Here is a 27410-nt window from a genome sequence, read left to right as displayed (position 1 = left end):
ATAGCCTGAATCGATGTCATTATACTGACAAGGAGGGAGAAATCTTTGAAAGTAGCTTTTGAGTATGTAAATGTCCATGTTTACATACTATTGTTGGAAATGTCTATTTCATGAGAAGTTAACAAACCTTTATAGATCTCTCTATTGAATATTTGTGCATTTTAATTCATTGGTTTAAAAAAAATGAAGTACTATTGGAATGTTGTATCTACTATTTTTCTCTCCTCCTCAATACAACACTCAAAAGAGAATGAACTAACTTCAAATAATTCTTGGGATAAGTAGCCTATCTTTCCAGGAAAAGAAAATGTAAGAACTTAACTTGGACTAGAGTATCTCTGTTCAAATGGATTTTACTATAATTGGTTTTGAGAGGGCAAGAACCATGGAGATGGGGTGCTAAAAATAGATGTAGTAAAGTTGGGGGGAAAGTACGTGCAAGACTGACACTAATAATTACAAAAAAAAGTAGTGTCATTCCTATTAAAATAAGAAATCTGAGCCCATTCCGGGAACAGTCATGGACTGCCACAGTCATCTGGGCTCAGGGCTGGCCCCGTTCCCCACAGAGGTCCCTCAGCCTCAGTGGACAGCCTTATAAGGCAACTGAGCTCAGAGAAAAGATAAGAACACCAAGCACTTAACATTTCCAGAGGCCTCTGCAAATATTAACTCATTGATTCTCACAGTGTTCTGCGAAAGTCCTGCTACTATCAGTTCCAAAAGACACTGGGGAAGAAAGATGCCTAATTACCACTAATTATAGCAAGATGTGTAAGGAGCTGGCAGCCCTTCCTAGTAGGCACCATGTTCACCACCAGATAAGCCTCAACTCTGTCAGTAACTGAACAAACAAACACTTGCCTACTAGGGGACAGAAAGGAGGAAAAACATTTCCTTTTGTTTGAGACAGGGTCTTGTTGTCACCCAGGCTGGAGTGCAGCGGTGTGATCATGGTTCACTGCAGCCTCTGCCTCCCAGGCTCAAGTGATCCTCTCACCTCAGCCTCCCAAATAGCTGAGACTACAGGCGCATGCCACCACGCTCAGCTAATTTGTAAATTTTTTGTAGAGATGGGTTTTCGAGATGTTGCCCATGCTGGTCTCGAACTCCTGAGCTCAAGTGATCCACCCACCTCCACCTCCCAATGTGCTGGGATTACAGGCGTGAGCCACCATGGCCAGCCAGGAGGAAAATTTCTCAATTTTGACAGTAAGTAAGGAACATACACCACCCTCCCTCCTCTATCTTCCACAGAATCTCCAGAAGATTCCAATCCTTAGAATAAGACTCCTACTTAACAGCCTCCAGGAGGAGCAAAGCACAGGCCAGGGTCTAGAGTCAAGACACATACAGAAGGAAGTGAGATGTGCTTTTCCCAAGTTTGTTTCTATTCACCAAGACGACACTTTCACCTTCATGAATAAACTCGACAACTGTGATTACAGTGCCAGTATGAAATAAGACAGAGATCTTTACAGTCTGGAGAGGACTGAGTGGCTTCATTAAAAATTATTAAGAAAATTTCATGGCCAGGCGCAGTGGCTCACACCTGTAATCCCAGCGTCTTGAAAGGCCAAGGCAGGATGATCACTTGAGCCCAGGAGTTAAAGACCAGCCTGGGCAAAGTAGCAAGACCCCATCTCTTGAAAATAAATTTTCTTTAAAATAGCCTGGCATGGCTGTGTGCACGTGCAGTCCTGGCTTTCCAGGAGGCTGGGGTAGGAAGATGTCTCGGGCTTGGGAGTTAGAGGCTGCAGTGAGCTATGATCGCATCACTGCATTCCAGCCTGGCTGACACAGTAAGATCTTGCCTCTAAAAAAAACAAAACAAACAAACAACCAAAAAAAAAAAAAAAAAAACAGGAAAAAAGATAAAGAAAATTTCAATGTCAGTTATCAAATAATGTTTACTGACCATCTATACCATACGACATTTGGTGGTCAGGTGCTAGAAATATAAAAGATTAGCAGTTAATTTTATTTTTACACACACACACATATATATATTTTAAAGTCACCCAGAAATATAAAAGAGTAGCAGTTGGCCAGGCACGGTGGCTCATGCCTGTAATCCCAGCACTTTGGGAGGCCAAGGGGGGCAGATCACGAGGTCAGCAGATCAAGACCATCCTGGCTAACATGGTAAAACCCCATCTCTAAAAATACAAAAAATTAGCCGGGCTTGGTGGCATGTGCCTGTAGTCCCAGCTACTTGGAAGGCTGAGGCAGGAGAATTGTTTGAACCCAGGAGGCGGAGGTTGCAGGGAGCCGAGATTGTACCACTACACTCCAGCCTGGGCAACAGAGCGAGACTCCATCTCAAAAAAATAAATAAATAAAAGAGTAGCAGTTAAATATATGTGTGTGTGTGTGTGTGTGTGTGTGTGTGTGTGTGTGTGTGTGTTTTAAGTCCCCCAGAATGTAAGCTTTACCAAAATGTTTAAGTCCCCATGGAGGCAGGGCTCTTAGCTTTGTTCACTAATTTATTCCAACCGCCAACTAGTGTCAGGCACACAGTAGGTATTCAATATATACTTGTTGGATGAACCGTCTTTTAAAAAACTGAGCTCAACATCCAAATGAATACATGTAGACACATAAAAGAATGTAAGTAAGGCTGGGTGCAGTGGCTCATGCCTGTAATCCCAGCACTTTGGGAGGCCAAGGCAGGCAGATCACAAGGTCAGGAGATCGAGACCATCCTGGCCAACATGGTGAAACCCCGTCTCTACTAAAACTACAAAAATTAGCTGGGCGTGGTGGTGTCTGCCTATAATCCCAGCTACTCGGAAGTCTGAGGCAGGAGAATCGCTTGAGCCAGGGAGTTGGAGGTTGCAGTGCGCCAACATCGTGCCACTGCACTCCAGCCTGGCAACAGAGTGAGACTCCATCTCAAAAATAAAATAAAAAATAAAGAATGGATTAGGATGCATATTCACTGTGCTAAGTCAGTAACTGACTCAACAGTCCTACTGGGGGAAAGCCCAAAAGATAAGCTTGGACAGAAAAAAGTTGAACTAACTGGAGAAGATTAAAGAAAACACTCTAGGCCAGGCATGGTGGCTCACACCTGTAATCCCAGCACTTCAGGAGGCCGAGACAGGCAGATCACCTGAGGTTGGGAGTTCGAGGCCTGCCTGACCAACATGGAGAAATCCCTTCTCTACTAAAAATACAAAATTAGCCGGGCATGGTGGCTCACACCTGTAATCCCAGCTACGTGGGAGGCTGAGGCAGGAGCACCGCTTGAAGCCAGGAGGCAGAGGCTGCAGTGAGCTGAGATCACACCATTGCACTGTAGCCTGGGCAACAAGAGCAAAACTCCATCTCAAAAAAAAAAAAAAAAAAAAAAAAACACTCTAGGCACTAGACATTGAGGGACCCGGAGGTGGAATGCTTTGTAAGAACAGACTGACATCTAGAAAGTGTCAACAACCCAAATATATGTGAACAGATGAATGGACAAACAATGTGGTGGCACATCCACAAACCGGCGATATCACTCAAATAATGGGAAAGGTACTAACTCATGCTATAAGATGGATGAGCCTTGAAAACATGATGCTAAGTGAAAAAAGCCAAAAGACCAATCTTGTATTATTCCATTTGCATGAAATGTCCGAAACAGGCAAATCCACAGAGGAAAAAAGGCAGATTCGCAGTTGCTCTGGGTTAGGGAGAGGAGGAAAGGCTGACTGATTGGTTAACGGATTTGCAATTTTTTTCAGGGGTTAACAAAATGTTCTAAAATTAGATAGTGGTGATGGTTCCACAGCTCTGAATATTCTAAGAACTATTCAATTATACACTTTTTAATTTGAATTTTAAGAGATGAGAGAATTATTTCTCAAAATTGGATCTATCACCAAAACATGGTGGTGTGCAACTATACAGCACTCTACTGTCTTCAGAACACTTTCACATACATCAAATCTTTGATCAAGGAGCCTCCAAATGTTTTTCGGTGCAACTGATTTATGGAGTAGAGCCTTTGATTTTTGTTTTTGTTTTTGAGACAGAGTCTTGTTCTGTTGCCCAGGCTGGAGTGTAGTGGTACGACCTTGGCTCACTGCAACCCTCTCCTCCCAGGTTCAAGTGATTCTCCTGCCTCACCGTTCCAAGTAGCTGGGATTACAGGCGCCTGCCATCATACTAGGCTAATTTTTGTATTTTTAGTAGAGACTGGGTTTCGCCATGTTCGCCAGGCTGGTCTCAAACTCCTGGCCTCAGGTTATCCGCCTGCCTCAGCCTCCCAAAGTGCCGAATTGCTGGCATAAGCCACCGTGCCTAGCTAGAGTAGCGCCTTTGGAAAAGGAATCTGCCATTCGTATTAGATGGACTAAGGGTGGGCAGAGTCCATTGAGGTTCTGGGGGTCTAACTTAAGGGTCTAGACAGGTAGGATGGAAGAAGTAGAAAAGACTAGATTTTGGCAAGAGGAAGCCCAAGGCCATTTAGATTTTCTTAAACTAGGGATCCTGTAACTGGTCATCTTGACAAGATTAGTTTCCACATTACTGATCGCCGAAGGCTTACACAAGTCCTGTGTTGCAAGCTCTTCTGTTTAGGGAGGCAGGATCCTGAGCAATATGGGCCTAAGGAAGAGAACTCTTGTTCCCTTGAAGTAAACTTCTCTAGTACCTCTAAACTGGCAGTGAGGTCTAGTGAAATTGATGGATTGTGAACTAACTGACCGGGTTCAAACCCAGGCTCTGTTATTTATTAGCTGTGACCCATGGCAAGTTAATTCAACTCACTGAGCCTCAGTTCCTCCTCTATTGGGAGGAGCGGTGGTGGATAACTACCCCACAGCACAGTGAAGATGACCGAGTTCACACCCAGTGATGTGAACAGTGCCGAGAATAAAGTCAAAAAGGTCCCCTGACCATCAACTATCGATCTCACATCGACTGCACTCTTCCTCCCTAGCACTTATTACAGTCTGTTATTCTCTATCTATCCGTGCTTAACTGTTTAATATACACTTCCAACTACACTGTAACTTCCAGGATGATCAAGGACAATGTCTGTTTGCTGCTCACTGCACCAGCAGGGACTAATCCAAGTAGGAGTTGAGTACCTTTGGGATGACTAGATCATCTAGGAATTACACATTCAGCTAAGAGTCACCATGGCTGATAAACAGCCATGCTGTTCTGAAGAGGCAGAATGAAGAAGCACTCCCCCACCAAAAAAAAAAAAAAAAAACAGGAAAAAATAAGCAAAGTTATGGAGTAAATGGCTTCATCCAGAAAGTTAAGGCCGGGCATGGTGACTCACGCTTGTAATCCCAGTACTTTGAGAGGCTGAGCGGGGACGATCACTGAGCTCAGGAGTTCAAGACCAGCCTGGGCAACATGGTCAAACCCCGTCTCTACTAAAAATACAAAAATTAGCTGGGTTTGGTGGCACGCGACTGCTTTTTGGGAGGCTGAGATGGGAAAATTGCTTGAGCCCAGGAGGCAGAGGTTGCAGTAAGCCACTGCACCCTGCTGGAATAAAAAAGAAAGTTAAGGAAGAATAACCAAAGAAAAAAATCCTTATTTTTCCAGTATGGTAATCTGAACAGCTTGCATGGCCTTGCATACCTAGGACCCAAAATGAGTTGGAAAAAAAAAAAGACTTAGCTCACTGGCATTGAGTTCTGCAGGTGTCTAACTTCTTCCCTGGTTGTATATCAATCACCTGTGGAACAGGCCCAATTGGAAAACCAATGACATTGACAAATTATAATTCTTTTTTTTTTTTTTTTTTTCCTTTTGAGTCAGGGTCCTGTTCTGCAGCCCAGGCTGAGTGCAGTGGCGCAATCATCGCTCACCGTGGCTCTGACCTCCTGGGCTCAAGTGATCCTGATCCTCCCATCTCGGCCTCCTGATAGCCGGGACTACAGATGCACGCCGCCACACCTGGCTAATTTTTGTATATTTTGTAGAGACAGGGTTTTACCATGTTGCCCAGGCTAGTCTCGAACTCCCGGGCTCAAGCAATCCTCCCACTTAGTCTCCCAAAGTGCTGGGATTACAAGCATGAGGACAGTGCCCAACTTAAAAATTCTTTAAAATATCCCCAAATACATACAATTCATTCATCAAAAAGTAATAGAGATAGCTTTTCCCTGCTCCTGTAAATGTGCTACATTCATTCCTACTTTCAAACCTTTCTTTTTTTTTTTTTTTTAAGTGATAGGGCCTCACTCTGTTGTCCAGGCTAGAGTGCAATGACATGACCACAGCTCACTGCAGACTTGACCTCCTGGGCTCAAGCGATCTTCCCACCTCAGCCTCCCAAGTAGATGGGACTACAGGCACACACCACTATGCCTGCCAATCTTTTTTGATGGTGAAACTCTCCTAACCCAGTACCCATTTCTATTTAAATATTACCAGTTCCTCAAGGTCCACCTTCCTTTCTCAAAGCCTTTTATTCTGGTCCACACTGATCTCGTACTGAATTTCTAAGCCCTCTCCACCCATATTACACAATGTTGTCCATTTAAGTAGGATCAAAGTTATTCTCCCATTGTCTCCTGTGCTGACTGAGGTCTTTCCAAGAAGGCAAGAAAACTGCTTCTCAGTAACGACTTCTCCATCCCCCAGAAAGGCCAAGAAAACAGACTCTCAGCCCGTCTTTAACAAATATCAATGACTATGCCCAAGGGAGTCACACATACCTCTTCCACAACTAATGTTCTCTTCACCTACACCATCTGCCAAACAAAACCAAGGGCTAAAGGAAAAGAAGACATCTTTTATTTTGCAAAAGAGTTCCCAATTCCTTTGAGAAAGGTGCTATGATGCATATAAATTTAGCACTCCATGACCTCAATTGGAATCTACTGAAATAAACACTAAATGAGATGCAAATTCCACTCATATGTAACAATCGGATGAGTCAATACTGAGGTTTCCATTACATCTGCTCATTTCCTAGAGTCACACTCGAACACATGTGTGTAGGCTTTGTGGAGGGCGTGCACTTCTCAGAATGTCTGTTAACAATTAAGGAGGCCTGTGGGCTGGGGTTAATGGTGATTGCCCTGCCCACACGGGGAGATCGGAGCTACACTCCTCAGATAGGATTTGACTCCCGGTATGTTGTGGGCATCCACAGGGAAAACAGCCCCTCCAGGAAAGATGCGATTGCCCTGAATGGTCTCTCCTCCATCCTGAGTAATAAGGAGCTGCAACATGCTGGAGCGCCAAGGCAGCGTCCTCAATTTGAAGGAGGAGGAAAAGGATCATTTTCACAAGGAGATATACACCACGGCCTCTACCTAATAAAAGGCATTGTGGGGCAAAGCATGGTAGCTCATGCCTGTAAGTCTCAACACTTTGGGACGTCAAGGCAAGAGGATTGCCTGAGGCCAGGAGTTGGAGAAAAGTCTGAGAAATGGAGTGCGACCCCATCTCCACAAAAAAATTTAAAAATTAGCAGGGTGAGCCAGGCGTGGTGGCTCATGCCTATAATCCCAGAACTTTGGGAGGCTGAGGCAGGCTCAGGATCACCTGAGGTCAGGTGTTCAAGATTAGCCTGTCCAACATGGTGAAACCCCATCTCTACTAAAAATAGACCAATTAGCCGGGGATGGTGGCAGGAGCCTGTAATCCCAGAAATTTGGGAGGCTGAGGCAGGTGGATCACTTGAACCCGGGAGGTGGAGGTTGCAGTGAGCCAAGATGGTGCTGTTGCAGTGAGCCAAGGTGGTGCCACTACACTCCATCCTGGGTAACAAGGGTGAAACTTTGTCTCAAAAAAAAAAAAATTAGCAGGATGTGGTGACATAGCTCTGTGGTCCCAGCTACTCAGGAGGTTGAGGTGGGAGGATCGCTTGAGCCCAGGAGGTTGAGGTTACAGTGGGCTCTGATCATGCTACTGCACTCCACACCCTGGGTGACAGAGAGAGACCCTGTCTCCAAAAAAAAAAAAAAAAAAAGGCATTATTGATTCAACTGTAATTATAAAATTCTTTCCAAGGATGTACTTGGCTCACTGTCCACCAAAACTTATGTCAAACTGACCAGACTGTCTCTGTTCTCACCTCAAGAGCAAACCAACCTTGTGACCAGAAAAGCAGGTAAGAGAATAATATATGCACCGATTCTGAGACATGTTTCCACACTGTAACATCTGTGAAATCAGGATGCATCTAAAATAAAGTTTTAACTGGCAGTGGTTATTGCTCTACCTGACAAATGTTAGAGCTGACTCAAACTCTGTACATGCACTCAGAACACCTGAAATACTGGCCTCGTCAGACATTAATAGCCAGAAGAATATAGCAAGCACCTAACACACAAAAATCAACACACTTCATGGTGACACAAGAATGATACCCCCAGAAATTATCTGCTAAGCATTTTTGTACCCAGCGAAGTATGAGAAACAACTGGGATATGTCTTCAAACGAGGTTAAAAAAAAGTCACTATGTAACATCCAGGTGTTGTACAGATGAGGCTGGAATATTAATTGTGAATCACAGATGGAACACAAATATGAAAAACTGCACAGTGAGGGAGCCATCTTCGGACATTTTTGAATGGCAGGGGCAGAGGATGCAGGGAATGGGCCCGCTGATTATCTTAGTACGAATGGGAGTTAGTACAGTGTTCTAGAGAAGATTTGGCAATAAACATCAAATATCTTTAAAAGAATGCATGCCCTTTGACCCAGAAATTCCACTTCTAAGAGTTGAAGCTAAGGAAATCACTAAGGGTGTATACACAGATTTAGCTAGGAGGATGTACAGCACTGTTTATATCACTTAAGCTGGAAATATGTTCAATAATAAGCCCAATAATAAGGGGTGGGTCAAATACATTAAGGCACATCCATAGTATAGCACAATAGGAAGAATTTAAAATTTGGCTGCAGAAACGTATCCAATTGGCCAGATGCAAAAACTCATGCCTGTAATCCTAACACTTTGGGAGGTTGAGGCAGGAGGATCACCTGAGGCCAAGAGCTTGAGACCAGGCTGGGCAACATAATGAGACCGCGTCTCTACAGAAAAAACAGAAAAACTTAGCCAGGCGTGGTGGTGCACACTTGTAGTCCCAGCTGCTTGGGAGGCTGAGGTGTGAGGATCGCTTGAGGTCAGCAGTTCAAAGCTGCAGTGAGCTATGATCGCATTGCGCCACTGCACTCCAGCCTGGAGGACACAGCAAGATGACAAATCAAAAAACAGAGAGAGAAATGTATTCAACGGCAAGCAAAGATGTTCATAACATACTTTCAAGTGAAATAAATGGAAAACTTATTATGATCTCACTTTTGTTCAAATAGATGCATGTGTGCACACACAGAGAAAAGAACATGTAAAAGACAGCGAGGTATTAACACTGGTTGTGAGGGAGTTATAGAATTGTTTCCTTTTTTAATCTTTTTTTGCTTACTTGTGTTTGCTAATGGGGGTAAGGAGAGAAAGGGTAACTAAGATTGTATTTTAAATAACAAAAACAGTGAACAGAAACTCGAACACAATGTGATCCAATTAGATAAACAAACAGCTTATGAATCTTGGTAGTTTCAATTTAAAATATAAAATGAATTAAACACCTCATACATTTATCATTCTTTTAATCCCTAAAATAGAAGCAATACATTACTATCCTTCCTTTAAGAAATGCTGGGAGAAATGACCAACAGAAATAAGCGTAAGACAGGGCTTAAAATAGGCAAAAATATCCCAGGAGAAAACTTTCTGCTCCACACAGAAGCTCTGCTGAGGACCACCTGGAGTAGAAGGTAGTTCTGCACATTTTTAGTACAACGAAAGACCTGCAAAAATACCCTAGAGCTTTTGATAAAGGCAAACTATTTCAGGGCTTTACATGAACAATAACACTTACTCTTTATCTCAGCCCTATATGAGACATTTCCTAATTTATAAGACTAAAAATTAATCCATTAGGTGTGGGGAGGGAGGAAAGGTATTTACAGCAAGCGTTCTAAAGACTATGATTGCAATGTCAGTTTGGAAAGTACAGGGCTTTGGAGTTATGTGGCGAGATGTCAGAGTACTGACATCTCTTTCAGGGAGGAGGGTCCCAGGTCAATCTGCTACATTTCTATTCCTGAGTCTCCTGCACGGAGCAGCACCCAGGCTTTGCCTGGGCTGACTTTAGTATCAGTATACGGAAAAACACTTTTCTTTGGGAGGCCAAGGCGGGCAGATGACCTGAGGTCGGGAGTTCGAGACCAGCCTGACCAACATGGAGAAACCCCGTCTCTACTAAAAATACAAAATGAGCCAGGTGTGGTGGCGCATGCCTGTAATCCCAGCTACTCCGGAGGCTGAGGCAGGAGAATCGCTTGAACCCAGGAGGCAGAGGCTGTGGTGAGCTGAGATGGTGCCATTGCACTCCAGCCTGGGCAACAAGAGCAAAACTCCGTCTCAAAAAAACAAAAAAAAGGAAAAATAACAGTTTTCCATTGACTCCAAGGTAAGCTCACACCAATAGGACTCCTCTATCTATCTAATCACAATCCAGGATATCACAAGAGAAATTCTCATGTTGATTAAAGGCCAGTGGGGTTTAATGGAATGTAGAAGAGGGGACAGTTAATGGTTAAAACATCTTGGATGTACATTTACCAAAATCAGAAACTCACAGTATTCCAAAGCCCCACAGCACTTTGGAGTCTTTGCTCCCTCCCTACTGGCTTTTGTTTTTGTTTTGAAGATACAGAGTCAGCAGGCTGGGTGCACTATGACCAAATGGCAACAGATGCTGGTCTTGCAAAGGGCAAGAACTTCCCTTTGATGATTTAAGAACATGGAGAGAATGGACAAACATGCCTGCTCAGGACATTTTCACTTTGATTCGGGGTTAACCATCAGTTACATGAATACCAAGAGCTATAGAAAAAGCAGTTGCTGCACCCAATAAAATCAGACACACTACATTCCTGAATCCATCTCGACCACAAATGATCCCAGGAAAACTGTCTCCACTGCATATGTTGTCTTATTCATGCTTTAGAAGGCTGATACACAAACAGTTCTTAATGCACAGGATCTGAGAGCCATTCTTCTGACTCTCAATATTGCATGGTGGCGAGCAGCTTAGAGAATGGATCACACTTATTTTTTTTTTTTATCTTTTAAAAATACAATCAATGCGACTGGGGGTGGTGGCTCATGCCTGTAATCCAGCACTTTGGGAGGCCAAGGTGGGTGGATCACCTGAGGTCAGGAGTTTGAGACCAGCCTGGTCAACATAGTGAAACCCCATCTCTGCTAAAACTACAAAAATTAGCTGGGTGTGGTGGCAGTCACCTGTAGTCCCAGGTACTCGGGAGGCTGAGGCAGGAGAATCTCTTGAACCCTGGAGGCAGAGGTTACAGTGAGCAGGGATCATGCCACTGCACTCCAGCCTGGGCGACAGAGCCAGACTCCGTCTCAACAACAACAACAAAAATACAAGCAATGTTACCAGAGATAATAACAGGAAAATAACTGATACTTTAAGAATGAAAAACATATGCCAATTGTATACCATATACCACCTCCTCTAAATGAATCTAAATTAATATATATTTCCATATTTGTAAATTGGTATCTTACCAATTGTTATGTTATACATTAACCTTTCTCAAATCAGGAGTTTAAACAATGTATTAAGAAAATGAGGGCCGGGCATGGTAGCTCAGGCCTGTAATCCCAGCACTTTGGGAGGCTGGGGAGGGGGCGGGGAATCACTTGAGGTCAGGGGTTCAAGACCAGCCCGGCCAACATGGTGAAACCTCATCTCTACTAAAAATACAAAAAAATTACCCAGGTGTGGTGGCATGTGCCTGTAATTCCAGCTACTTGGGAGGCTGAAGCAGAACAGCTTGAATACCCAAGGCGGAGGTTACAATGAGGTGAGATCGCACCACTGCACTCCAGCCTGGGAAATACAGCAAGACTTCATCCCCCCCCGCCCCAAAAAAAAGAAATGAAGAAAATGGCCGGGTGCAGCGACTCACGTGTGTAATCCTAGCACTCTGGGAGGCCGAGGCAGGCAGATCACCTGAGGTCAGGAGTTCAACACCAGCCTGACCAACAGAGTGAAACCCCGTCTCTACTAAAAATACAAGAGTTAGCTGGGGGTGGTGGCATGCGCCTGTAGTCCCAGCTACTCGGAGGCTGAGGCAGGACAATTGCTTCAACCTGGGAGGCAGAGGTACACCACTGCACTCTAGCGTGGGCAACACAGCAAGACTCTGTCTCAAAAAAAAAAAAAAAGAAAATGAAGAAAACCTACCAACACTTCAGACACTGGGATTTTCAGTGAGAATAACTTTTCCCTATCAACTCTGGAACTTAAAATAATCACATCTCTTTTGAATACTGCACTGCTGGCTTCATATCTAAGATAAAGAGTCTTCCAAGCCTTTAATATATAAACAAAACTCTTTCATAATGGGATCTGAGTTGCAGCTTTAATCTTATCTTCAATTCTGTAAAGCATCTGGTGCTGTGAAGTAAATAAACCAGCCCCCTACCCTCAACACACAGTCCCCACCAAACACATGAGCCAGTCTTTCTAAAAATAGTTACAATGAAAAGCCTACAAACAGTGGTGGTGTAACAAACAATGCTTTTTCTTAGAAAAGACGTTTGTCGTTTTCAAGTTCTGAAAACAAAGTAAACCACAAAACTATTTTCAACAAGACGTGTGTTTCTAATTATTAGTGATTTATATTCCTTGAAAAAAAACTGCAGTGTCCCTGGAAGAGCAGAGAAGTTCATCGCTCCAAGACAGCAAGAATTTATAAAAGCAAAATAATTTTGATAAGACCTATCCCCTTTTCTAGCATTTTAAATCTGGGATCGCCTTGCGCAAATACTGATACAATGAATGGTCACTTTGAAGTGAGGAGAGGAGGGAACATTCCACTGCAGGGCAAGGCCCGACATTTCTTCATCACAGGCCCACTACCTCGCTCAGCAATGATTACTAATTCCCTCTTCAGCTTAGATTTAGAAAAGAAGTTGATAGCACCATAAAAGGTGAGGCAAAATTAATATAGAGTTTATTTCGGCCAAGCTTGAAGATTGCAACCCAGGAGCATGGGTGCCCTGAATATACATTCCAATTAAAAATCAGTTACAAGTGGCTTTTTAAAGGCAAAAAAAAAAAAAAAAAAAAGGAGGAGGGACAAGTGAGTGGGCTGATATAAAGTTGTTTACCAGGAATTCTCATTGGTTTACACAAATTACACTGATTAGTGATTGGCTATCTACATTGTTAAACTATAGAGTGAGTTACAATGTCCAGTGTGGCATTATTAGGTTAATTTACAGCTACTTGTAGCAACAACAAACAGTGAACACAGAGAGGTGAATATGTAGCTCTGGGGGGAGTAGGACGTGACTGTGGTCTCATTTTAAAGTCCCTCTGGACCTGATCATTTAAAGGGACCTGCATTCCTCAAAGTTCATTTTCTCATTAACACAGCAATTCAAATCTTTGATTTATTTACTGGGTATTTATTAGAAAATCATAACACTCTAACTTCTACCTATGGATAAACAGATCATAAAGGTATATATAGTAAATCTATCACAAACATATATACGGGCCAGGCACTGTAATCTCAGCACTTTGGGAGGCCAAGGTGGGCGGATCACTTGAGATCAGCAGAGTTCAAGACTAGCCTGGCCAACATAGTGAAACCTCATCTCTACTAAAAATTAAAAAAAATTAGCCGGGCACGGTGGCAGGCACCTGTAACTCCAGCTAATCAGAAGGCTGAGTCAGGAGAATCGCTTGAACCCAGAAGGCAGAGGTTGCAGTGTGCTGAGATCACACCACTACACTCCAGGCTGGATGACAGAGCGAGAAAAAAAAAAAAAATACATATGACAAATAGATCCTACAAAACCCCTCTCATACTTTCTTCATTTTGTACTTACTTCTGCATTCTGTTGGTCATGAGCTTTTTCAAACAAATTCTGAAAGCCCAGGTTAAAGCTGATGCCCAGAACATCACATTGGGTATCATTCTGCCCAACCTGGTTCTTTCTTTCCTATAGGGGACTTGAAGCCACGCACTCCTGAAGAACTACCTCGGCTCCCAGGGTCTTTTTTGCACTTCTTTGGATCTCACAGTACGTGTCCCCTGGTATTAGATACTTGGGAGGGCGTGCAGGGAGACAATGTTCTCCCTTCTCCCTTCCCCCATTCGAATGGCTAATGCAGCGATTCATTTCCTAGCTCTGGTTTTCTGCATAACCCCTCCTCAAAACACAAAGACTCAGGATAGGCCTTAAAGAGTCCTTTTGTTTAGAAAGGGTCATTTCCTGCCGTTCTCTCACACCCAGAGACTCCCACCCAGTTCTCAAGGAGAGGCACTCATTTGCTTAGGAAAAAAACAAAACAACTTCAGGTAAGGAAAGCAGTCTCAAGAAGATCTTTTCAAATATACAGGAAAGAGTTTCCAAAGTCTAGTGCTTCACTCATTTTGGCTTATTTTGTTAGAATCGTAATTTAACAAAACAGAGGCAAGGTCTAAGGGTTTTCACTTAAAAGGCTTAAAATTAAAACCATTCCCCCCAAACAGCCCACCCTGGATGTGTCTTGGCACGCCACGGCAGCTTTCTGCATCACAATGGGGAAATGGAAAGCGGAATGAAAGTGGAAAAATGAGATTTACGGTTCTTTTAATGCACAACAGGCGTTGTCTATACATACAATCCCTACCTTTTAGTTAAGGTAACAGATTAAAATGACTTGTCAAAGACAAGCAGCTTCAGTGGCTTGTCCTAGATCCCTCAGAAACAAAGATGAGATAATGAGAGAGAAAAAAGAATACTCATGAATTGATTGGTCAAGAACTAACTTCTATAAGGATTTATATACTATTGGTTCTAAGACTATCAGGTAACGGATGATGGTAAAGTTAACCAAGTTTGTTGAAGGTCAAGTGTGACATAAATGCTATAAATGAGGATAATCCAATGGTCTGCATTTTCATCAGTGCACTAACTAGTCTGCTCCACTAACAGGTGACTTGTTAGCCTGATGCCCTATGTAATGACGACTTCTATTTCTTTCATCCTGAAATGTCATCTGGTCTGCTTTACAATGAATAGAAACAGCTCCTGAGTCGGTGAGGCTGACACACATGGGCATAAATTGTGGCTGTGAGGTGGCCCCATAAAGGCTCACAAGGCAGATTAGAAGGTCCTTCATGGCTACACATGTAGATGGCTTAAAGGCTGGATTCTTCCGGCTAAAGCCAGCATTATGCTGAGCTTCAGATCTTTTTCCTCTTGTAGGCAAATTGAGGAAGGTATATTGAGCTGGAGGCTAGACCCAATCACAGGATCAGAAGTGGTAAGTCTATCTCCAAATCAATTCCACCTGGGTTATTAACAGTAACCCTAACAAGCTAACAGTCACATCTGGAAAACAGGAATCAAATTCACCTTGCCCTACTTGTACTTTCGCATTCCCTATACACCAGACCTACATCCCTCTCCTGGTTCTGTGGAATTTGTAATAGGTTTCCCATTCTAAGAGGACAAAAGGAAGGATTCGTTTACGTGTGAAAAACTGCTGCATTCCCCTACAAGGGCTTTATCACTTACCTTCTGAACAACACTTCCAGCTTAAAGGATGCGAGATGACAACTGTGGTTTTGTTTGTAATAAAGTGGGGATGGGGACCAGCAATGATCATCTTCAAGGCAGAAATACAAAGTTTAACCTGAAAACTGCTGAAAAAGGTTTATGATGACACTGTGTATCGGACAGGCTTTGGTCTTTGTCAAGCAGATTTACATTCTAGTCAATTCACCAAAAAAAAAAAAAAAAACGTATTGGACAGTTCTGGGCATCGTCCTAGGCACCTGAGGTTTGCACAGTGTTAAACAAGGCGGGCAAGTCTCTGCTGCCAGGGAGGTACATTCCAAGGGTACCAGGAAAGTACAATAAGCATATAAGGCAATGTCAGGAGGTAAGAAGTACTATTTGGAAAATAAAAGGGTTGGGAATATAGGCCTGCTTTAAACTTGGAGGTCAAAGGTCTCTCTGGGGTGACATCTGAATTGAGATCTAAATGAATGGCAAGGATGAGGCTGGTAAGTCTGAGTGTAGGGCTTTCCGGGCACACAGAATGGCTTGCACAAAGGCCCTGAGGCAGGAACAAGTTTGGCAAGTTGGAGACACCTAGCGAAAGCCCAGGCAGCTGGAGCATAATGAATGAGGCTGTGATTCTTGGCAGATGAGGTCAGAGAAACCAGCAGGGCCCGGATCACATGAACCTCATATGCCACTGGAGAATTTTAAGCTCCTATCCACCAGCTGTAAAACCTCAGACCAATTACTTAATCTCTCAGAGCCTCAGCTTTCTTATCCCAAAACATGGGATGGCAACACTTCACATGGTTTGTCAAAGAGCAATGTTAAAAGCAGAGTAGACACCAGCTCCATAAATGTTTAATCCATCCATTAATATGCAAAATCCGTTAAGTGTTTTTACAGGTTTGATTACATCTGGATATGCACCTGGTCTTTTTTTTTTTTGGAAACTGAGTCTCACTTTGTCCAAGCTGGAGTGCAATGATGCGATCATGGCTCACAGCAGCCCCAACCTCCCCAAGCTCAGGCAATCCTCCCACTTCAGCCTCCTAAGTAGCTGGGACTACAGGCACACGCCACCATGCCTGGCTAACTTTTTTGCAGAGATGGGGTTTTGCTGTGTTGCCCCGGCTGGTCTCGAACTCCTGGGCTCAACTGATCTGCCTGCCTCAGCCTCCTAAAGCGCTAGCCTCATGAAGTGCTAAGTGTGAGCCACCCGGCCCAGTCACTGCACCTGATCTTCAAGATCAGTGATCCTACTGATTTTCTTATGCATATTAGGAGAAGACTGACAAGGAAATTTGCGCAACAAAAATGGTCTCCTCTGTAATCCCAGCACTTTGGGAGGCCGAGGCAGGAGGATCGCTTGAACCCAGGAGTTTAAGACCAGCCTGGGCAACACCACAAGACTCCATCTCAAATAAAAACAGGTAAAAAAGAAAAGAAAAGAAAAGAAAAAGAAATGTTAAGAATGGTCTCAGGGTTCACTCTAATAATTATTTTACTTATTACTGGGAAAAGTCTTGGAGGTCCTGGAAAAAGAATTCGGTGTGGGAAGGTAAGAGGAAAGCAGTGGATGATCGGTCTGGGAGTACCTGACTAGATTCCAGCCCTTTGCTGATTTTCTTCCTTCTACTCAGATAAGCAAGACCCTGAGGGGCAGCAAGTACCAGCGGTTTCAGTCCCGTCACCAGGCATCCTGCAGCAGGCACAGGACGGAAGTGCATGTCCTCACTCCCACCTCCCCAAACACATCCTGCCTGGCTGGGAGGGATACTGTATTTAAAAACAGATGCCTCTTTGGAAACTCACACATTTTAAGTCCCGTAAATCACACATGCTGGGTAAAGTAATTACACTTTTGTAGCACTTCCCCTCTGAGCACAAAGGAAATTCTGCTGCTTCTGTAATTAGATAGCACTTTCTGTGTACACTTTCTCCCAGGGGGGCCTCCACTGTCTATCCTATAGGTGGGCGTAAGAGGAATTTTCACAAAACAGGATCCTGTGGATTCAAGAAAAAAAAAATGGGTAGTCTTTAGGATTTCTCTTAGAACAGCGTTGGCCACTGCCAGCCTATCTACCCCAGCGACACGAGGATCTGGGATATTCAGAGGAACGTCACAAAAAAATCAAGTCATGAGAAATAAAACTTAATTAAAAGTAAAGTTGTCCTATAACTTATTTGCAGAGGTTGGTGAGCCAGACCTCATTTTGGAGATTCTCAGATGTCTCATACCTTTGCAAAATCCTAAAGGCTGACACAATGGAACTGCCTAAACATTCCCTTTGCATTTTAAATTTGTGTTAACAATACTGTATTACAACCTGGAATTTGAATCCATCTTCCTGGTGCGATTGGCATTTATTACTGCCATTTCCTTTTTCTCTTTAGCATTTACACAACATGCACCATAATAGGTGCAGCAGAGTTAAAACCTAAGAGAAACACAAATGCAAGTTGTTTTCTTTTTAAGTTCCTGGACTACTTTGAGCTGACACTTAGCTGGGCTGAAAAAGGCAGCAAATTTTTAAAGTATAAATTGAATAAAATGAAAATATGGCCGGGCATGAGTCATGCCTGTAATCCCAGTACTTTGGGAGGCCGAGGCGGGTGGATCACCTGAGGTCAAGAGTTTGAGACCAACCTGACCAACATGGTGAAATCTCCGTCTCTACTAAAAATACAAAAATTAGCTAGGTGTGGTGGTGTGTGCCTGTAGTCCCAGCTACTCAGGAGGCTAAGGCAGGAGAATTGCTTGAATCCAGGTAGCAGAGATTGCAGTGAGATGGCACCACTGCACTCGACTCCATCTCAAAAGAAAAAAAAAGAAGAAAATGAAAATATGACCCACAGATTAGATGTCTTTGGGCTGCTGACCAAAAGCTCATCCTACTCTTCTTTTTCCCCAATAAAGTCAAAAAAGATAAAAGCAACTTAGAAATTTTATCCTGTAAAAAAAACTCACGCCTCTCCAGATTTTATGGTAGCTTGATCTTTCCTTTTAGGTGCAGGGTTGGCAAATGAAGAGTTGGAGAAGTAAAAGCCTGGGAATTAATGGCAAGTTTGAGAGATAAACAGATTCCTGAGTTTTGATCAAAGCAAAAAAAAGCATATGAGAAATACCATATACCAGATTTTTCTAAGCTCCCCTTCAGGCTTTCCAATGGCTAAGTATACCAAACCCTTCAGAAACAGGCAGATTATATGTAATACATTTTTATGTTCCTAAATTAATTTTTTTAAGTTTCCCCATTTTTCCTGATTATTTTCAATTCTCTCCCTTTCTCAAACACTTTTTAACATTACTCCAAATTTTCACTAAATTTTGTATCTCTTTCCTTGCTAACCCTCACAAGGTTTCCTAAAAAGTATGAATTCCATTTTCTGGGTACTCACTCCCAGTATGCACATTTTCAATTATCAGCTCCATGTTCTTGAATTGTTCTGAAAATTGCATTTCAAGATCAGACCCTCTCCTTTGCACCCCAGACTCAATAACATCTTCATCTCTTAGGTACCTTCTTTTCTTACCCTTTCCCCATCTCTATTTTCTATTCCTACAAATACAACCGCCACTTAGCTAGTCACCTGAAGGAGAAACCCAAGAGGCTGCCAGGCTGTCTCCTGCTTTCTCTCCCGCACATCTGACAGTTATCAAGGCCCCGAACACCTGGCATCTCTGCCTCAGCTGTCATGGCCAGGCTGCTGCCTCACTTTGAGACCAGGGCTCTTGCAGCAGAAACCTCACTGCAAGAATGGTTCTCAACAACTTTTCCAAAATTCGCCGCATCCCCCTGCCCACTGGGACATCCTAGAATGCTGCCTTCTGGAGCACATCCACCCCGGTGCCCCATCAGAGGACAGAGTCCAATTCCCTAGTGCAGAGGCAGCTCCTCTACCCACTGTGGGCCAATGCCCCCTCCCCCTTCTTCCCTCCCCTTCTTCTCTCCTGCCATGCCTTGCTTGCTCTTCCCCAAAAGGGTCTTTTGAAGCCTGTGTTCATTCACAGCGCGAATTCCTTGCCTAGTCCATCTTTTCCCCACTGTCTGAATCCTTTTCTCATCAGTTAGAATCTTAACTGAGGTTTAGCTCGTATGTCGTCTTTAAAGAAGAGACTCTTCAAACTTCTTTAAAGCTTTCTATGACACAGCTCCATCCCTTCCCTTGCAGGGTTGGCCGTGCTCAACTCAAACAACTACCTCTACTTGAATCCCGTGCTTGGTTATCCACCTGTTTGCTTATACAGAGGCATCACCATTAAACTGTGAGCCACTTTCAGACAGGAACTGCCTCCCTCAGATCTTGGCATCCCTAGAATCTGCACATGAAGACCCTGGCTCCATAGCTTTTCACTGCTTCAGCCACTTCCCCATCAAAGGAACACAATCATCATCATCCCTTCATCAGCTTGTTGTGAGGCTGAAATAAGATCATACATGAAGAGTGCTTGGCACATAGTAAATACCCAATAAAAGGCGGTAATTATTTATTTAGTGAAAAGATAAAAAGATTTCTGACAATTCTGCAGGCTAAAGATTTCAGTATTTCCTTTTTCCTGCTATCGGCAACACTGACAAGCCAGGCAGCTTTCTTCTGATACCACAAACATATCCCCTTTACTCAGCTTCACGTTTCAGATACTATCAAGGACCTCCCACCTCCACCCCCAAACAGACACAATACAGGGCATTAAAATTGTTTAAAATAATCTCCTGGTACACTTTTAAAGATAGGAATATGAGTGCAAGGAGTTATCCCCATATGACAAATAAGCTCATCCCCACCAGTGGCATGGAACTGACACCTTCATACCAACATAGCATCCATTTTAAATACCTGGTCCCAGATGGCCTCAAGCCCACTGAGCTATGCAGCCACTTCTGCACCAGCTATTAAGGTTCATTCTCCTCATTCCTTCCTAAGTTTTTTTCTTTGACCAAAGCAAGCACTGTTCAAGAGGAACATTTGCATTCCCTTTCCCCTACCCCCAGGCAGACACTAAGGTGCCAAATGAAACTGAACACAAACATTCCAAAGTGGCTGTCACACAGAGCAGGCTTGTTTGGGAACACAGGGAGCTCCGTGCTCTTCCACCTAACCAAGGTTTCTAGAAGCCCTCATCCAAAAGGTCAAATGGAATTCCACAGCAGAAACCAAATTCTAATGGTGAAAATTCAAATGCACCTTGGGACAAGCAGTCCCACACTGACAGTGGCTATCTGATGGACCAGGCAGGCTCACCTGTGCTGGCAAATGGAGGCTCCTGATGACAAAGGGATGGAAGTAATTTTCCAGCCGATCCATCCACGCCTTCTCTAACTCCCAGTGCAGAGTGCAGAAGGGATCCTCAACATTAAACGAGTGGCTGCTTCTTAACAGATTACCTATACAAACTCATAATCACCAACCTCACCGATAAGGCTATTTCATATACATTTACAAAGAATCATATATGTGTATATATGTAAGTGTGGATGTGTACAGAGGGGATTTACCTGGTGCCGGGGTAGGTGTTGAACATTGAGAATACTGTAAAATGGCATAGACCCATACAAAACAAATACCTGAAAAAATAATAACCAGGAGTTAAATGGACATAACAGAATGTAATTTACTGAAATTCTAAAGAAAAATCATCTCTATGGGATGGGACATTCAGGCAAGGGGGATCTTGCAAAAATGTAGGCTGAAAAACTTGAATCCTGGCTTGAAAGCAGCTCAGACTAGATTAAGAAAACAGAAGACGACGACCGAGGCTGAAGCAAAGGGATCACAGTATACAGGTAGGTGAGGGCAATCCCAAAAGCCATGTGCGCACTTGACTTTGTGGAGTACCAAGTAGCACTGAAGGATTCGTGGCATTGGAGGGCCCAGCAGTATAGTGTAAGGATGGACTCTGGAAGAGCATCACAACAGCAGAGCAGCTGAAGATCACTAACATAATCAGGATAAGGCAATGAGTAAGAGAAATACTAATAGTAGTAAGGAACACTATGTCTGAGGAACAAGGCAGGCCTGATTGTCGCCACTAGGCTTGTGAGCAAAACTAAACGTGACCAACCTTGGTTTTGTGAATATCACAATTTCAAGGAAACCCTCAAAGCAAAAACATTTAATTCTTTTTGTTCACATGGTCATTTTAGAAAACTTAAACACTGAAAAGCATCAGAAAGTAAATAGCAATGATCTGTAATCTATCAGATACATTTTATTAATGTTTGGTTTTATGAATATATACTTATTGGAGAACTGGCATCACACAGTATAAAACTTTAAAATCAGTTCTTTTCATTTAATATTACAACATGAGAATACAAATATAGTCTTCAGAATGTCTGGAGTCACTGAAGCTCAGAGGTAAGGACAGGTTCTCCTCTCCAGCCTTTAGAGAGCATGGTGGCCCTGCCAACACCTTGACTTCAGGTTTCTGACCTCCAGAACACAGAAAATAGTATGTAACTACATATGTATAATACATAACAAATATGTATTTATATATAATACATATTTTATAACCCATGTATTTTTCTCTTTAAAAACGGAACCTTTAGTGGATGTGTAATATTCCCCTTCTAGAATTACACAATGATTTCGTTAGCAATTTCTGTATGTTAGATACAGAGTGCCTCTGAATTGTCACTGTCATAAGTCACTCTGCAAAAATCATTCCTATATATAAATCTTTGATACTGTTTCCTTAGGGTAAATTTCTAAAAATAAAAGTACTAAATCAAAGGGCCTGAACACATTTTGACAGTGTCAGTCCTTTCTGAAAAGCTGCACTAATTTATATCACCACTGCTCTGCACAAAAGTACCCACTTTATTGCCTTATCACCAGCACTGAACACTTTCATCTGTAAAGCAAAAATTAATATGAACCTACAAAAATCATATGAAAGCATCTCCAGAAAAGAGCTTCCATCCCTTCTAAACTACCCATCTGAAAACTAAACGCCACTGGCAACGAAGAAGCCTGCAGACACACACAAGGGTTTATCAGGGAAATGTTTAAACCGCTACTGAAAAAATAACTCAAAAGTGCATGCCGTACTGGCAGGGGTCATGGAGCATCAGTTGTCACCAAATCCTATTCTACAACTGAAATATATGTTTATTGCATTGAATTGGACTATTGGACTCGGAATAACAGAGATCCCCAATCTTGGTTAAATTGTATAAAACCATTCTGTACCTTCCTGAAGTCATAATGTAGACTGACTTTAATGCTCAATGAAAATTTGAGGTTGCCTGATACTGACATTACCCTCTCTGTAGCAACTGTAAGAAACAATTTTCTTTACAACCCCAATATTTTGGCAAAATTAGTAAACACTTTAAAAGAAGGAATGCAAAGTAAAGGTTTACATTAACCTCTGAAGAACTGACTTTATATGATTTCTGCACATCTTTTTGATCAATATTCCAACACTTCCATGTTTTTTGCTTCTTTAGTTTTACTATAAGTACAAGTCAATTCAAAGCAATTTAAGGAGAAATTAACACCAGAGCTTCAATATAATAAAAGGCCTTTTAAAGATGTTTTATAATCGGCCTGAAAAGTACTCAATTACATGCATAAAAGTAGAAATAAAAACCAAATCACATATTTAATCTAAATTTCTATCTTGAAAATTCAGTGACCAACAAATAAGTTACTTCTAGCTATAAGACAGAAAAGGTCTTCATATATTTGAAAATACTTTAAACTCAAATTATAACTGATTAGCCAAGACAATTATGGATCTATTACTTATATATTAATTTTTATAAAGTCTGATTGCAAAATTAGAGAAATTCTAGGAATCATTTTATGAATTGTAAAATATAAGAAATGGTATGATACTCTAAACATATATAAACAAACCTTGTAAATCTGAGATTTTGACAACTGATTAGTCTTTACAGGACAACTTGCTTAGGGGACACACACGCATAATACATTTTACGTGTATTATACACGTATTTAATGTAATAATACATTAAAAACCAGAAAGCTAAATGTATCATCTCTCTTACACAACTGGCTAGCCAAATCCTAAAATTATTTTTCCTCAAAGTTTTCAATGCTATCTAAAGTAGAAGTATTAATACACGTTCTGCCCAAGTTCTCAAAAACGTCCAACCCTAAAAAGCTGCAAAAATTTTCTTAGATCCTGAACTGTTCATTCTATACAATTAGAACCAATTATTTCAGGGTAAGCATTAGAAACTCTCAAAAGCGCTAAAATACACTAGTTGATAAAAGGAATTCATTTCAAAACTAGAAACACAGAAAAAAACAAACCTGGATTCAATGTGGAGAAAGCCGAAATCACCCTCATGATCTGTGAAATAAACTATTTTCCCTTAATGACGATTGGACTCATTTTTCCATGTCAGTTCAATGGCCACCAGAAATTACAACAAAACACATTTTTCCTCTCTTGTCATTATGTGTGTGTGTGTATATATATATATATATGTTGTATGTGTGTGTTCTGTTTACCGGAGTCCACTGCCAAGGTTTTTAAATGTGTTTAAGAGCAAGTTGCTGATGCGATGGGTGGGCAGAGAAAGGGTCAATGTAGTGGTTTTGTGTAATGCCGGGCTCATTAATGGCACTTACCAAATACCCTATTTATTTTAATTGTGGCTTTCAGGGTTAGAAAGAAAAAAACCAAAAAAGAGGGTAAGAGTTTTTCAAGAACAAAATATAAACCAAAAATAGGAAATTAAGGCAAAATTACCCGGATCATTCAGGCCACCTTAGTTTCTTTTCCTGAATTTCTGACATTATAAACCCCCTCTCTTCACAGTCTTATCTGTTTTGTACACGACATCTCTTGGACAACTTAGGTTCTGAAATCTTCCTACCAGTCCCCTTATTTTTTACATAACAAGTGTTTTGCTAAAAATATCCATACTTTCTAGAGCCACATGCCATTCCTACCTGAAAAAGAACACTGTCAGGTAACAGGACAAGTAAGAGGCAGCAACCATACTGCAATGGTCCGCGATTATACAGCAATTATTACACACAACCTCGCAAGGACAGAGGAGCGTCCAGGAACAGGGCAGGCAATCCCTCGGTCCTGGCAGCTGTTAAGATGGGTCAAGCGGAAAAATGTGCCTTTTCTATACTTAATTTTAAGTGGGTATGATTTTTAGGACATTGAACCTCTTTTGCTACCCACCAAAAGGAAAAAAAAAAAGTTTTCTCAACTGGGTAAATAAAGATGGTTTGATATAATATTCTAACCCTGAGAAGCAAACAGATTGCACATTTAGCTGAAATAGGAAGATTTCTGAAGCGATAATTATTTTGATATGGTAAGTGAATTAGTTAACTATAGTAATTCCTAAAAAAGCAAATTTAAAAAAGCATTATTTTTAAAATTTTTTAAGTGGTAGGGAAAATAAATAGCAAAGCAGCCAGTAAAGTTCAAGAAAAAAAGTCAGAACATACCATTCAACTCTCCATTGCTTTGAAAAAAGAAACGCCAGTAGCATTCCTACACTTGTAATTAGAAAACATGCATGTAAACAACTCTTCAAATAGTCTTTTATAATAAAATAGAAAATGTCCTCGGGTGAGAAAGCAATTTTTGACTGACTGCAACTCATCTAGGTTTTCACTACCATACAACTGGGTAAGAGAGTAAAATCTCCGATTTTGCACTGTTTGGCATAGTCTCGCTCCTCTACCTTCTCCACCTAAATAGTTCCCATTTCCCAAGTGGACAATGTGCAGAGAACTTGTATGCATTAATGAATTCCTCTGCAATTTTGGTTTCACTATCAGAATTGAAGTTTGCACACAACAGTGTCTCAACAATGATCTCAACGTCCTAACGCTTTAGAATCCGTTTACCTTCTGTGTTCACCTAGATCAGGATGCAATACCTGTGTGAATCTTTTCGGGTCATATTGAGCCATGCACTTTCCTGCATCTGCACACACTCTCAAGTTCCTCTAGAATGTTAAGAACTCAACTGTGTGTGATATTAAAAAGTACGCCAGAAGTAATTTCTTGGACTCCAGATAATGTACCTGCAGAAACAGTCATTTGGTAGGATACCACAAATACCCTACTACTGAATTCTGAAACGTTTGTTCCTGAGTCCGACTCCCCTTCTGACTACATCTACTCAATTTTGTTTCCACCGAAGGAACGCTCCGCAGTCACAAAACTTTCATCGTGAAGACGCACCACCCAAAATGCGTGCTCAGAAGTCAAAGTCCTATAAAAGTATCCTCGATGAGCATTTGGTGAATTGCTGCGTTTTTAACCCTCTTATTCTGCTCCCCTCATCTGCACGGCCCTAAATTCGCAAGCGTTCACCGCCCAGGTTCGGGGTCTTTGACTCAGCAGAGAAGAATGTGGCTGATGAGTTATCTATTAATCCAAAAACCCTCGGCTAGAAAGATATTTCACCAAGAACTTTTAACACGGAAAGGGAGGGGGCAGGGAACAGAGGTATCTTTTAATGAAAACTTTTCCCCAAGTTTCTTCCTTAAACTGCCCCCCCCCGCTACCCCGAATCCACACACAATTTCCAGCCCCAGCCCTAAGTCCTGACCCTCCGAGTCCCGATCATCTGAGGTCACCCAGGAGTCAGCTCTCGGTTCCACTTTTTAAATCCCGGGCAAACAAAGCTGAGCATTATACTTACAAAAGTCTCCGAAAAGTCCTTAGAGTTACGCAATTTGGGGCCCGCAGACGCGCGTGGACACAAAAACACACTTTCCCGAGATCCACCCTCCCCGGGCCACACTGCGGGGCTGCGTCCCGGGCACGGGCCATGCCTAAACCTTCCACCGCCGCGCCCCGGGCCCGCGCCCGCGCCCCGCCGGCCGCCCGCACTGGGTCCCGGATCGCCCCCGCCACTGCACCGAGCCGCCCAGTACCTCCTCCTCCTGAAGGTTGGCCTCGCTCGGGGTGTTCTCCTTCTCGGCTTTGCCGCCGTTGTTCATCTTCCCGGTCCTTCCTCGCCGGGCCGGGCAGGGCTGGGGCGCGGGGCTGGGCGAGGGCGCGCTCGCCCACTGTAGCCTTCCCCGGGCGCCGGGGCTCCCTCGGGCGGGCGCCGCGGGCTGCGGGGCTGGAGCTGGAGCCGGGGCAGTGGCTGTCGGGCTGGGGCTCCCGCGGCGAGACTGCGACGGCAGCGGCGGGCGACTCAGGAAGTACGAGGGAGAGACGGGGCAGGGCGCGGGCCGAGAGCTGGGCACCGAGACAATCGGGCCCCGGGAGGGCGACCTGGATAGGGAGGGCGGGAGCCAGGGGAGGAAGGAAGAAGGAAGGAAGGAAGCAAAGGATGGGGCGAGAACGCGCGTCCCAGGAGTAAGCGCAGAGAGTTGGGGCTGGGGGCTGCAGCCGCTGGAAGGAGGGGACGGGGGTGCCTAGAGAGGAGGAGGAGGAAGAGGAGGAGGAGGAAGAGGAGGAGGAGGAAGAGGAGGAGGAGCGGGGCGGAGAGGCGCGGGCGGCGGCTGGGACGCTGGGACCCGAGAGCCGCTGAGTGCGCGCTCCAGGCAGGCTCTGGGAAGTCCGGGATGGAAGCAGCTCCCTTTCTCTCGTCTTCCTCCCTCCCCTCTCCCCTCCCTCCTCTCCGCGCCTCTCCTCCTCCCTCCGCCCTCCCTGGACGTGGGCTGCCGGCTGCAGCCCGGAGGGACGGGGCGCGGGACGGAGCCCCCCGCGGGAGGAGGGGCCGGCGGCCGGATGGCGCGCGCCGGGGAGGGGCCGCGGGCGGCGGGCGGAAGCGGCGACCCCAGCCCCAGACTCGGCGGCTGGTCGGAGGGCGAGGGCCCTGGAGGCCGAGGGCAGGGGAGGTCGGGTACTGCAGTTCCCTCGGCCCCCGGG

The 27410-nt window shown here is 43.5% G+C and overlaps 1 protein-coding gene across 12 annotated transcripts in view; it reads right to left on the bottom strand.

The window, feature by feature from the left end:
* The window catches only part of RBPMS (RNA binding protein, mRNA processing factor), a 188776-nt gene extending 161685 nt beyond the window's left edge, over positions 1–27091 (bottom strand). For 6 of the 12 annotated variants that reach the window (XM_028852533.2, XM_028852531.2, XM_028852530.2 and 3 more), the window contains exons 1-2: positions 26465–27091; positions 21071–21139 (exon numbers count right to left, since the gene is read on the bottom strand). In XM_028852533.2, the coding sequence (XP_028708366.1) occupies positions 21071–21139; positions 26465–26530 (135 nt within the window). In that variant the 5' untranslated portion in view covers positions 26531–27091. The remainder of the gene's footprint in view (positions 1–21070; positions 21140–26464) is intronic. The other 6 variants (XM_077943394.1, XM_015145107.3, XM_077943393.1 and 3 more) reach the window with 1 other exon arrangement.
* Between the last annotated feature and the right edge of the window lie 319 nt (positions 27092–27410).

The sequence above is a fragment of the Macaca mulatta genome, chromosome 8 (genome assembly GCF_049350105.2).
Source record: "Macaca mulatta isolate MMU2019108-1 chromosome 8, T2T-MMU8v2.0, whole genome shotgun sequence".
Taxonomy (NCBI): domain Eukaryota; kingdom Metazoa; phylum Chordata; class Mammalia; order Primates; family Cercopithecidae; genus Macaca; species Macaca mulatta.
The sequence above is the reverse complement of the archived record's forward strand: the minus strand, read 5'-3'. Positions and strand labels throughout refer to the sequence as shown.